The sequence below is a fragment of the Panthera uncia genome (assembly GCF_023721935.1).
Source record: "Panthera uncia isolate 11264 chromosome A1 unlocalized genomic scaffold, Puncia_PCG_1.0 HiC_scaffold_17, whole genome shotgun sequence".
Lineage (NCBI taxonomy): Eukaryota > Metazoa > Chordata > Mammalia > Carnivora > Felidae > Panthera > Panthera uncia.
Genome location: NW_026057577.1, coordinates 87,883,548 through 87,897,369, shown reverse-complemented (window position 1 = coordinate 87,897,369; position 13,822 = coordinate 87,883,548). Strand labels below are relative to the sequence as shown.

General features: G+C 42.2%; 1 protein-coding gene across 1 annotated transcript in view; it reads left to right on the top strand.

Moving 5' to 3' along the window:
• Positions 1 to 326: 326 nt before the first annotated feature.
• NSD1 (nuclear receptor binding SET domain protein 1) overlaps positions 327 to 13,822 on the top strand; it is a 146,319-nt gene continuing 132,823 nt past the window's right edge. The window contains exons 1-2 of the mRNA XM_049648612.1: positions 327 to 591; positions 1,726 to 2,669. Coding sequence (XP_049504569.1) covers positions 1,743 to 2,669 — 927 coding nt within the window. The 5' untranslated portion in view covers positions 327 to 591; positions 1,726 to 1,742. The remainder of the gene's footprint in view (positions 592 to 1,725; positions 2,670 to 13,822) is intronic.

Here is a 13,822-nt window from a genome sequence, read left to right as displayed (position 1 = left end):
AGCCGTGTGCAGCCCGGGGCCAGCGTAGCGCCCTGAGGTAGGTGAGGGGATCTGAGTGCCACCCACGACGCCCGCAGGCCCAGACACTCCGGGGAGGCGCGCGAGGCCCCTGGGGAGCCTGCCTCAGGCCCCGCCCGGGCTGCCGGGCCGGCCCGTAGGCCCGGGCCGCGAGCGGGCGCGCAAGGGGAGGGGAGGGGGCGGCAGCGGCGGCTCCGCTGATTGGGCGGCGCGCTCGCGAGCCCGACTTCACCCGCCCTGAACCCCGAAGAGTGAGGAGAGGGAGCGCGCGCGCGGTGGGGGGAAGGGGTGCGCGCGCACTCGGTGCCCCAGCCGCACGCGGGCCGGCGCGAGGCGCTGGGTCGCACGCGCCGCCGCGGGGGCGCGCGCGGTGGGGGTGTGAGGAGGAGGAGGAGGCGGCGGCGGAATAGGCCGGGGCAGGTCGCGCTCGCTGCCTTCTCCCCTGAAGAGAGACGCGGGGGGGAGGGGGGTGCAGCGAGCGGCTCCGCTCTCTCCCCTCAGCTCCGCTCGCGCCCCAGTGTAATGAGGGTCACCCCCTCCCCCCAGCCGGCCCGGGAGGGGGCGCGGGGCACGGTAACTAGTGCGCTTGGGTGGGTGGCGGGCAGGCGCGAAGAGGGAGGAGGCGGCCGGGCGGGGAAGATGGTGGTGGCCGTGAGGTGAGGGGCGCGGGTGAGGGCCGGGCGCGGCGCGGTGTTGGTGGCCCGCGGCGTTGTTGCCGCGGGCCCCCTCCCCCTCCATCACTACCAGCCGGGCTCAGGCCTAGCCGGCCCGGCCGCGGAGAACTTCCTCCCCGCGCGGCCCGTGCCCCGCCGGCCTCCCGCGCGCACCTCGGCCTCCGCCTCCCCACAGGTAGCCAGCTGGTGGGCGCGGGGCCGGCTACCCTCCTGCAGCAAACTTTGCTTGCTGCTTAATATTGATGAGTGCGATCGGCTCGGCCAGGAGGTGCTGCCGCGGCTGCGGGAAGGAGCGCGGCCCGGGCAGGCGGCGGCGGCGTCGGCAGCAGCCATGTTTGTCAAGCTGTAGCAGCTGCTGCTGCCCTGACTCGGCTTCGCCGGCTGCCTCTGTTTCTCTCCCCCTGCCGCGTCGTGGCCTCTGGGCCCTGCAGCCGTGGACTGAGCAGTCTTGCAGTCTGAAAGGCGAGGTTCGGGGTGCACCCGCTTAGGCCGACTCGCCTGCGGCCTGGGCACGGCCGCTGCAAAGGCTTCAGTGCCGGCTGGGCGCAGGGTGCAGCGCTATTGTGACCGCTGCGCCCGAGCGATCCAGGAAGGAGGAGGGTAACCTTTTTGTGCAGCGTCCGGGAGCCCCCTTCGAACCCTGCAGCCCTCTCCCTTTGGGAGATCCGGCCGCTGGACACCCCCCACCCCCCCACCAGCGGGGGATGGGGAGGACAATTTCTGTTTGAGATTTAGGAATTTCTACTGCCAAAGGGATTTTAATATTAGTTCAGCCCAACTGTCCACCAGTCTGCAGTGCAGGAAAAAGGGACGGGCTGTTTGCATGTGGCAAGATCTGCCCAGCTCCGGGAAGATGGAGTTTGCGGAGGCTCACCGAGGCCATTTTTCCATCGTCAGCTGGGGAACTTTTTCCGCCCATGGAAGTGCAGCAGAAAGGCATTGAGGCCACTAGGCCTTCAGAAGTGGCTGCCATTTTGAAGATAAGAGTCAAATGGCCTGTAAACTAAGATTAATTGCTGTTTTTGGATTTCAGGTTGATGCTGGCCCAGGATGGATCAGACCTGTGAACTACCTAGAAGAAATTGTCTGCTGCCCTTTTCCAATCCAGTGAATTTAGATGCCCCTGAAGACAAGGACAGCCCTTTCGGTAATGGTCAATCCAATTTTTCTGAGCCACTTAATGGGTGTACTATGCAGTTATCGACTGCCAGTGGAACATCCCAAAATGCTTATGGACAAGATTCTCCATCTTGTTACATTCCACTGCGGAGACTACAGGATTTGGCCTCCATGATCAATGTAGAGTATTTAAATGGGTCTGCTGATGGATCAGAATCCTTTCAAGACCCTGAAAAAAGTGATTCAAGAGCTCAGTCGCCAGTTGTTTGCACTTCCTTGAGTCCTGGTGGTCCAACAGCACTTGCTATGAAACAGGAACCCTCTTGTAATAACTCCCCTGAACTCCAGGTAAAAGTAACAAAGACTATCAAGAATGGCTTTCTGCACTTTGAGAATTTTACTTGTGTGGACGATGCAGATGTAGATTCTGAAATGGACCCAGAACAGCCAGTCACAGAGGATGAGAGTATAGAGGAGATCTTTGAGGAAACTCAGACCAATGCCACCTGCAATTATGAGCCTAAATCAGAGAATGGTGTAGACGTGGCCATGGGAAATGAACAAGACAGCACATCAGAGAGTAGAAATGGTGCAGTCAAATCGCCATTCTTGCCATTAGCTCCTCAAACTGAAACACAGAAAAATAAGCAAAGAAATGAAGTGGACGGCAGCAATGAAAAAGCAGCCCTTCTCCCAGCCCCCTTTTCACTAGGAGATACAAACGTTACCGTAGAAGAGCAATTAAATTCAATAAATTTATCTTTTCAGGATGATCCAGATTCCAGTACCAGTACATTAGGAAACATGCTAGAATTACCTGGAACTTCATCATCATCTACTTCACAGGAATTGCCATTTGTAAGCAGTTTTTGGTACAACTTAAATATATACATAAGTGTATATATACAGGCAACTTAAAGGGAAACATAACTGATTGGTTTTTGGTTGTTTATCAGTTCACAGCTGAGTGCCTATTACTAATGATAGGCTTTTTGGGGAGATTTTACTCTGATTTTTAAATTTATCTCTGTTGTATGATTTTTTTTTTCCCTCAGATTTTTCCAGTTAACTCTCAGTTGAGGACTGGCTAAGAGTTAAAACTTTTAAGGGCCTTTAATTGAGTTCAGATTTCATTTTTCAAGATGGAGCATACATTTGTTTAGTTTTACTTAGTTATTTTTTAAATGTTTTGGCGTACTGGTATCATGAGTGCAGGTGAACCAGTTAGTTTCCTAGAGTTCTTTTTTTACGTAAGGCCTGGCGTATTTTTTTAGTTGATGGGGTGATGCTTGCTTCACATTGAAGTGCATTTTGGGTACAAATTGAAAGTAGCTAAGATGAGAAGACCTTGGACATCAGTCAAAATTTAAATTAGGCCAGTTTTTCTGAACTACCTGTTGTGAAGGTATAGTATCCTATTGCTGTAGGTAACTGCCACCATCAGAGTAGACTCTTGAACTTAGGTTTTAATTTTGAAGTGTGTGTGTGTTGTGGTATGTGTAAGTGTATAGAAACGGAAGAAAATCTACTTTGAGTTGTTATTTAGTAGTGCTGTGTATTGTTGTTAACGAGTGGTAAATGATAAAGTTCTTTTTTATTTGATCTTATACAGAATTTCTTGGACTGTCCATAGTTAGCGGAATGCTCAGTTCTCTTAGCCTCAGTTTCATCACCTTTAAAATCAAACTTCTTGGTTGTTAAAAAATTTTTCTCAGCTTTAAATATTTCATTCTGATTTTGTTTCTCCCCAGATGTATTGTTATGGTCACCTGCAGTGTCACCATGGAGGATCTCCTTACTTCCATGCCTCTGCAATCTATATAAAAATTTAATCAGAAAAAAAATTGTATGTGGTGACTGTTTTGAGTGCATTAAACATTCACTTTACCGTATAGCCTTGATATTCTTTAAAGTCACAGAGAATGTGGGTGTGTTGCTTTTGTTTGTTGATTCATGTTTTAAATATGCTTTAGTACTCTTTGGTTTCTTAAGTTGGCAGTTGCACATTTTAAAAATTTGTTTTGGTAGTCACTTTGAGTCTGTATTGTCCTTGGTATTTTTTAGGGTGGATAAGTTGTGCTGGTGACCTATTGGCAGCTTAGACAAACTCTTTCTTGGGTTCACGTGGAAATTTTTTTACATATATAGTGATGCCCTTGTGTTTACATAAAATCTTGCATTTGACAGTGGAGATGTTTCTCTAGAAGCATATATATAATGACACATAAATCTGTTTCTTGTCAAAGAGATGTCATTGGAATATTGGCTCTATTATAAACAATTGAAAATATTGGAGCCTATAGATAGTATGTTATGTATCTAAAATGGGAGTTAGCAAAATTGTATATAAATAGAAATTTTTTTTTCTGGCAGAAAGTATAAATTGCTTAAAGACTTTATGGGCTTGAAGAGGCGAGTAACCAATTGTAGGCCTTTGGTTTAAGGTCGTGGATGCAATGTATTGCTTTGATTTTTGCCTTTGATATTTTTTAGCTGAAGATTTGAAATAGTGAAGTCAGTGTTAGACTGCAAATTTAGCTGAATAACATAGTTTGGGAAAGGTGTAATTAAAAATAATTCTATATGGCTACACACTTAATATATACAGATTACTGCACAGTTGATTCATTGCAGCAAGTATAGAGCACTTACTTACTCTGCATTAGATTCTATGCCTAGGGCTGGAAATTTTAGAAAATCATTAGCAAATGCTGTTGGTATTTTTTGTTATGTGATACTTTGATTCTCTTGGTGAGAGTAATATAGTTATTAGGATTGTAAATTCCCTTTATAGAGTTAGAGAAAGGCACATGATTCAAAATCATACTGTCTTGTTTTGTCTGTCTAGCTATAAGCAGACTGTTTGCCCTCTGCCATAAATAAGCAGCCTCTTCAGTTTATCCTCTGCTTTTCAGTTATTTTATCTGAATATAGTGATGTGAATAATGATTCATTATAGTTAATAATCCTGACTTGGTGCTTTTATATCTAATTGGGTTGACACCTTCTAATTCCTGCCAGTGAACGTATGCAGTGTATAGTGGTTAATAATATGTAGGTACTTGATAAAATACTGAAGGAAAGTTGGTCCCAGAGCTAAGTTTAAACAGGCAATAATTTACAACTTATTGAGTGCTTTGGTCTGTATTGTCTCATTGGATCTTCATAGCTTTGTAGTGAAAGATGTCATAAAAGACAGGTCATCCTTCAAGGCACTTGAGATTATTAGAGACAAAACTAAAACCCTTGAAATCCTAGAATTATCTCAGTACTCTTGGTTTTCTGTAGTGACTTCTGAAGGTCTCTGACACTCTTGGCTGGGCCTGGTTTACTCACTAGGCTGTCTGTAGCAGTTTGTTTTCTACTCTTCCCTTAGATGTTTTATGGAGAATTTAAATTGTGGTGGTATTCATGAATTTAGGGATACTCAAAATTCTTAGGATGTAGCTAGCTAGCTCCAGGATAGTCTGATGTACATATTGTACTTTTAATCTAAAGAAGGTGACTAAAAATGAATCCACTTACAGTGGGAACTAAAATTTCATAATAAGGAGAAAAGGGTTTACTTAGGATTTTATATCGAAAAATTAAAATGAAGAAATATGAAAATAAACTTTTTAAACCTTTATCAAAACTTTGGTTGTGATGGCAACTATTTGTTAAAATAAGGCAAGAATCAAATAGAGTAAAAAAAATTTTGTCCAGGGGCACCTGGGTGGCTCAGTCAGTTGAACGGCTGACTTTTAATCTTGCCTCAGGTCATGGATCTCAAGGTTTGTGGGATCAAGCCCTGTGTGGGGCTCTGTGCTAGTAGCGTGGAGCCTGCTTGGAAATCTCTCCGTCTCTGCTCCTCCTCCTTTTTCTTTCTCTCTCTCAAAATAAATAATAAGCATTAAAAAATTAAAAAAAAATTGTCCAGTGAAATTGTATAAGAGGGAGGTGACATACTTTATTTTGTTTCACTCTCTCATGATTATAATGAGGTTAAATTTTTGTAAAATAGTGAGGTAATCTGTTTGAGTAAGGTTCTCTTTTAAAAGTGTCCACAATAGGGGTGCCTGGGTGGCTCAGTCAGTTAAGCATCTGACTTTAGCTCAGGTCATGATCTCGTGGTTTGTGAGTTTAAGCCCCGCATCAGGCTCTCTGCTGACAACTCAGAGCCTGGAGCCTGCTTCAGATTCTATGTCTCTCTGTCTCTCTGCCCCTCCTCTGCTCACACTCTGTGTCTGTCTCTCTCAAAAATAAATAAACATTTAAAAAGAAAAAAAATGTCCACAATGGAAAATTTCAAGCATATACCAAAGAAGAGAGAATCGTAGAAATGCCTGCATACTCAGTGGTAACTGCTATTTTACTGATCTTGTTTTATTTTCCCTCTGTTATGTCATTGACTTACATTGTTTTTAAGTTTATTTAAAGAGAGAAAGTGCATGCGTGATTGGCGGAGGGTCAGAGAGAGAGAGGGAGAGAAACAGAATTCCAGGCAGACTCCACAATGTCATTGAGGAGCCCATCGTCAGGTTTGAACTCAAGACTGTGAGATCATGACCTGAGCCAAAACCAAGAGTTGGATGCTTAACCAGCTCAGCCACCCAGACGCCCCAACATATCTTAATCCTTTGATGTTTATCATGTCACTTTTTGAAGTTTCTGTCCTATTGTTGTCAGTTGTCACTTGTTTACTGGTTGACCTAGATCATCTTTTCCATACCTGTAATCAGAGTGGTTTTTCTTTATTATTTACATTGATTTCAAGAAACACAACATCTTTTTTTTTTTTTTTAATTTTTTTTTAATGTTTATTTATTTTTGAGACAGAGAGACAGAGCATGAACGGGGGAGGGTCAGAGAGAGGGAGACACAGAATCGGAAACAGGCTCCAGGCTCTGAGCTGTCAGCACAGAGCCCGACATGGGGCTCGAACTCACAGACCGCGAGATCATGACCTGAGCCGAAGTCGGCCGCTTAACCGACTGAGCCACCCAGACGCCCCGAAACACAGCATCTTTTTGCCAGATTTGTTTGCAGTTTTACCTTGTAATTGACTGGCACTGTAATAGTAGTTCATTATTAGGTGGAGATAGACACTATATTGTCCATAGAAAGATGTTTGAATAGAGGCTTCTTTTTGCCATTTAAAAATAGATATTTTGGCGTTGTAACAATCCTATACAATCTTGGGGATTTACAAAGTACTCAAAAACCACCCACCTGTACTGAGTTCTATGCTGTGGATGTTTAAGTGGTTAAAGAGTTGAGTGGAGAGATGAATGAAACCTAGAGTAGTCAAGGCTTCAAGGAAGAGGTGGAACTTGAATTGGCTTTGGCTGGGTTGGGTTTGGTTGGGTTTAGAAGGCTGTTTACGTCTTCTTAAGTTTATTTTGAGAGAGAGAGCACAAGGAGGGGAGGGGCACAGAGAGGGGTGAGAGAATCTCAAGCAGGCTCTGCGCTGTCAGTGTGGGGCTCAAACCCACAAACAGATCATGACTTGAGCTGAAATCAGGAGTCTGGATGCCTAACTGACTGAGCCACCCAGGTACCTCCTAGAAGGGTATTTTGCATGTAGAGAATTAAGTGAACATAGTATTTTCAGGAAGTATTTGTTGAGGATTGGTTGGGTAGGATAAGTGTAGTCTGGTAATAGGGCCTAAAAATTTGGACTGTGGCATTTGATGTTGAAGTGATAGGACTAGGAGCCAGCAAGGGATTTTAGCTGAGAAGTGATCTGATGAAATCTGTGTTTGAAAAACTTTGGCTGGGGGAGAATAGAGGCAACCTTAGGATGTCAGAGTCTGTTGGAATAGTAGTTAAAACTTAGACTTGGGGGCACCTGGGTGGCTCATTCGGTTAAGCGTCTGACTTTGGCTCAGGTCATGATCTCATGGTTCGTGAGTTCGAGCCCCCTGTTGGGCTGTGGGCTGACAGCTCAGAGCCTGGAGCCTGCTTCAGATTCTGTGTCTCCCTCTGTCTCTGCCCTTCCCTGCTGATGGGCTGTCTCTCTCTCTCAGAAATAAAACATTAAAAAAAAAAAAAAAAACCAACCAAAAAAAACCCCAACAACAACAAAAAAACATGGGCAGAATTAGTAGTAGAAAGAAAGAGGGTAAATCGAAAAGATTATTTCAGAGGAGGGAAATTGGCAGCCATTTTGGGCTGTCTGGTTTGGAGGCAAAATCAGAGTCTGGATTTGAGGAAAGAAGGAGAGATGAGTGCAGATGATCTTTGTATGGCTTGTGGTGGTCCCTGAGACAATGATTCCTCAGATTCTCTCTGCTCTCCTCATCGTTGCAGCAATTCTCTGCCCTCTTCTTTCCTGTCTAAGAAGAAAATAGATCCTATCTCCATACCTCTCATGTTCTGTTCTCATGTCCTCCCTGCTAGAGGACCTGGTGTTACTCATTCCTCTTTCCTCTTCTGGAGTCTATTTTCTACTTTTCTACTTCATCATTTTTTTCTGCCTAAAAACGGGATGATACCTTCCTATTCTAAAGGCATCTTCCTGTATCCTATAACCCTTCCAATGATCTTTCCCCTTTAATGGTGAATTTCTTGCAAGAGTTAACTGCTTTTTTAACCTCTCCTTAAAGCTCTGTGGATTGGCTTCTATATCCTCCACTCTGCTGCAACTGTTCTTTTATAAGTCCCAGGTGACACTTCAATACTTACCCTATTAGATTTGCAGTATTTGACCACCACTCCTTTAAACAGCCCTTCTTTGCTCACTGTCTTTTCTTCCTCTTTGATTCTCTGCAGTCTCATCCACTTTCATGGATTTACTTTATTCTTACTCTGCTGTGTGAAAATGCTCTTGATCTGACTTCTGAGCTTCAGACCAAGAAATTCTAATCGCCAACCAACTTTCTCTTCTATTTATATCATATTCAATTTTGAACCTATCCTTTATGCCAAACATGCATTTCCTTTTGTGTTAATGATGGCATCATCCTCCTGTTCATTTCAAGGCTGGAAACTTTGGAGTCCCTCATTTTTATGATCAAACCACATTTGAGTGCTTTCTCTGTGCCAGGCACTGCTAGTATTAAAAGGTAAGACCTACTTTGTGTTTTTAAGGAACTTTACTATTTAAGGAACACCAGTGTAAACATTGACAATACAGAATAGTAAGTAGTTTAATAGGTGTTATAAATACAGTACTGTGGCATGTCTGGAGTAATTCTGAAGAACTTCACAGAAAGGTTATGTATAATTGAACAGAGGCATGCCAGTAAGTTAGAAGGAGTAGGATATAGAAGTGCCAAGAAATTCTTTTGATAGGAATCTGGGAGAATGGGGTTGTGAGGAGGTAAAGTATAAACATAGGTCTTGTATGCCATCCTATAGAGTTGACTTTTTAAAAAAAATTTTTTAATGTTTATGCATTTTTGAGAGAGAAAGAGCGTGAGCAGAGGAGGGGCAGAGAGAGGGAGACAGAATCTGAAGCAGGCTCCAGGCTCTGAGCTATCAGCACAGAGCCTGACGTGGGACTTGAACTCACTGACTGCGAGATCATTACTTGAGCTGAAGTTGGATGCTTAACTGACTGAGCCACCAAGGCACCCCAAGAGTTGACTTTTTTTTTAAGTTTTTATTTTTATTTTTTAAATTTTTATTTAAGTAATCTTCACCCAGCGTGGGACTCAAACTCATGACCCTGAGATTAAGAGTCACATGCTGCTCTTCCGACTGAGCCAGCCAGGCACTCCATTATGCGATTTCTAAATTACACAGATTCTCCAGTCTTTTTTTCATTTCTTAATTCCCATTCTACTATGAGGTTTTTATCACTCTTCATATAGTTTTTCTTTCCAGTCTGTCTTATCCAAAATTACTTCTGACCTCCAAAATGAGAAATTCTAGGTCTCTGGTTAAAGCTTTACCTTCAGTGCCTCACTTCTTTCCCTATTTACCTAACAAACAAAGCCCATATTTAGTGCCTCTTTGATAGGACCCTTTCTTGACTTTCTCAAATCTCATATATGCTATATCCAAGGTGTTCTGGGTTCAGTCAGACTGAACTATTTACTAATAGATTAGATTTGCTTTACTTCACACCCTCCCCTGGCTCATGTCTTTATCCTCTTGGTCTGATTCATCGTTGCATATTAACAGTATGTAGTATGATGCCTTTTTTGTAGTAGTCCTTTATATAGTTACCAAAGGAAAGGGTGGATGGTGCTATTATAGCAGTACAACTTGGGGAGGGAAGTAGATTTTATTTTACTTATTAAAAAAATTTTTTTTAACGTTTATCTATTTTTGAGAGGCAGGGAGGGGCAGAGAGAGAGGGAGACACAGAATCCAAAGGAGGCTCTAGGCTCTGAGCTGTCAGCACAGAGCTCATTGTGGAGCTTGAACCCACAAGAGGTGAGATCGTGACCTGAGCCGAGGTGAGATCGTGACCTGAGCCGAAGTCAGAGGCTTAACTGACTTAGCCACCTAGGTGCCCCAGGAAGTAAGTTTTAGATAGGAAGGTGATGAATGGACTGTCAGCTCTTCTCCTCGGTGTACCAAATTTTAAAACCTCAGAATTTTTTTGACTTTATCTCCTCATGCACTCAATTTCTAAGGTCTTTGAACTTGAGTTTCCTAATATCCTAATATTTTTCTCCACATTCTCACTTTCAATCTTTTAACAAGGTAATTTTTTTTTTTTTTTTTTTAAGTGGGCTCCACACCCAACTTGGGGCTTGAACTCATGACCCTGGGATCAAGAGTTGGATGCTTCACCGACTGAGCCAGCCTGGTGCCCCCTCACTTTTCAGTCTTTTAATTGTGGATATTAAATCATAGTGGTCTTATTATTATTTTTTTGAGTTTATTTTGAGAGAGAGTGAGAGCACGTGAGTGGGAGGGGGTGCAGAGAGAGAGAGAGAGAGAGAGAATGAATCCCAAGCAGGCTTCACACTGTCAGCACAGAGCCTGACGTGGTTTTCAATCTCAAACCACGAGATCATGACCTGAACCGAAATCAAGAGTTGGACACTTAACTTACTGAGCTACCCAGGTACCCCAAATCATAATGGTCTTAAATTGAACAGATCTCTGAGTGTGTCTGAGTGTGTACTGTTCTTCCTGTTTAGTTGGAGAAGTCCCTTTAATCTCTGAGGCCCAGTTCCTCATCTCTAAATTGGGGCTAGTACCTTATCTACAGGTTTGTTTGAGAGTGCAACAAGATACTAGATGCTAGTTCTGAAGTAGGTGCTCAGTAAGCAATGCCTATTATATGCAAGAACCAAACACCTTTTGGGAGAGTTAGTCGTGAATTTCGAGAAGCCTGTCTTTGCATTTTTGCTTTTTTTTCTTTATTCTTCTGAACTCTTCTGCCTTACTTGGTAAGTTAAAGACATAAACTGTTGACAGTTTCTATTTCTGTTTAATAGAATTTTATCCATTTTTGGTTGGTAATCATGAGAATTTACTTTGTGTAGTGGGATCAGGATCTTTGTGTTCTCCCAGCTGTTAAGTGGTATAACTATTATGTTGTTTTGCTGGTTGTCTTTTGTCATTGTCATGGATGTAAATGTTACATCTCTACCCCCTAGTTTTCACAAGAACCCACTGAAAGGAGATCCCATCTCTTTTGCAGTGGTGGGTTTGATTTTCATTGAATGATTGTTCCTTAGACTTTTAAAATAATTTCAAGTGTGGCCTTTTGAAGAAATGGCTAGGATTTTTTTTTTTTTTAATGTTTATTTGTTTTAAAAGAGCAAACAGGGAAGGGGCAAAGAGAAAGGGAGAGACCAGAGTTCCAAGCAGGCTCTGCCCTGTCAGTGCAGAGCCCCATGCCGGGCTCAAACTCAGGAACTGTGAGATCATGACCTGAGCTGATATCAAGAGTGGGACACAGGGTGCCTGAGTGGCTCAGTCGGTTAAGCATTTGACTTGGCTCAGGTCATATCTCACAGTTCTTGAGTTCAATCCCCATATCAGATTCTCTCTGCTGTCAGCACAGAGCCTGCTTCGGATCCTCCCCCCCCCCCCCGCTCACACTCTCTCTCTTCTCTCTCAAAAATTAATAAAAACATTAAAAAAAAAAAGTCAGATGCTTAACCAACTGAGGCACCCTGGCTGTGATTCTTTTTAGTTAGAAAGGTAATAAATATTTGTGGCAAAAAAAAGTCAGACTTAAAAATGGAAGGTAAAAGTTTCTATTTCTGTCACCCCTCATGTACTTAATGTTCTATTAAATTTTTCTTTTCATACAAACCTTTTCTTTTTTTAAAATTTGGTAATGTAAATGGCCTGTATATGTGTTCAGTACCTTGGTTAATATATTAAGGACATATTTTCATATGAGCATGTAGATAGAGCTCCACTCTCATTTTTATTATTGAAATTTTTTACTGAGATAAATGTAGATTCACATGTAGTTTTAAGTAATAATACAGAGGGATCTCTTGTACATTTTGCCTGGTTTTGCAATGGTAATGTTTTATGAAAACGTCAAATATTACAACCAGGATATTGATGTTGATCTAATCCATCAATCTTGTTCACGTGAACCCAGTTTTTGTTTTTCGCGTTTTTTTTTTTCCTAGAAGAAAATTCTGTATTTCTAAGAAGATGTGTTCTAGATGTCTCCAGATCTACCTGTATTCATTTTGTGTAGTACGTAGAATATATAATGTGTATATTAAGTTCTCTACATTTTTATCACTGGTGTAGGTTCACATATGTGTCACCACGGTCAAGATACTAAACAGTTCCAACACCACAAGAATCCCTCCCTTGGCCCTTTTACATCAAATCCATTTCTTTTCTTACAGCTCCTTCCCCAGCCTTTGCTAATTACTTACTCTGTCCTTTGTTTGTAAAATTTTGTTATTTTAAAAATGTTACATAAATGGTATCATATAGTATAAAGCTTTTGGGGATTGGGTTCTTTAACTTATATTGTGTAAGTTCCTGGAGATTCCTTCAGTTTATTGAATGTATCAATATTTTATTCCTTTTTATTACTAAGTAATATTCCACACAGTGTATATTCCACAGCTTGTTCAGCCCTTCACCTGTTAAAGGACATCTGGCCTTATTCTAATTTTTGTCTATTGGAAGTAAAAGTGCTATGAACATTTGTATATAGGTTTTTGTGTAAACATAAGTTTTCATTTCTCTGGGATAAATGCCCAAGTACAATTGCTGAATCATATGGTAGTGACATGTTTAGTTTTATAAGAAGCTGCCAAGCTGATTTTCAGAGCAACTCTATCATTTACATTCTTACTGGCAGTATATGAGTGATGGAGTCTCTTTGCATCTTTGCCATCATTTGGTGTTATCACTATTTCTTTCTTTTTCTTGGTCTATTTTTTTCTTTTTTTAAGTTTTTTTTTTTTTTTGTTTTGTTTTTTGGGGGGGGGTGGGGTTTGATAATCTCTACACCCACTGTAGGGCTTGAACTTACAACCCTGAAATCAAGAGTCACATGCTGTACCAACTGAGCCAGTCAGGCGCTTCTTTTCCTTTTTTCTTTTTTCTTCTCTTCTTTTTTTAATTTACTTCCAAATTAGTTAGCATATACTGCAACAATGGTTTCAGGAGTAGATTCCTTAGTGCCCCTTACCCATTTAGCCCATCCCCCCTCCCACAATGCCTCCAGTAACCCTCTGTTTGTTCTCCATATTTAAAAGTCTCTTATGTTTTGTCCCCCTCCCTGTTTTTATATTACTTTTGCTTCCCTTCGCTTATGTTTATATGTTCTGTGTCTTAAAGTCCTCATATGAGTGAATCTTTTCTTTCTTCCTTCCTTCCTTTCTTCTTTTCTTTCTTTCTCTTTCTTTCTTTCTTTCTTTCTTTCTAAAATTCCAGTACAATGAATGTACAGGTTATATTACTGTGAGGTGTACAGTATAATGATTCAACAATTCTATACATTAGTGTGCATCAAGATAAGTGTACTCTTTTTTTTTTTTTTTAAAAGTTTATTTGAGAGAAAGAGAGAGAGGGTGGGGAAGGGGCAAAAGAGAGAGGGAATGAGAATTCCAAGCAGGCTCCATACTGTCAGCACAGAG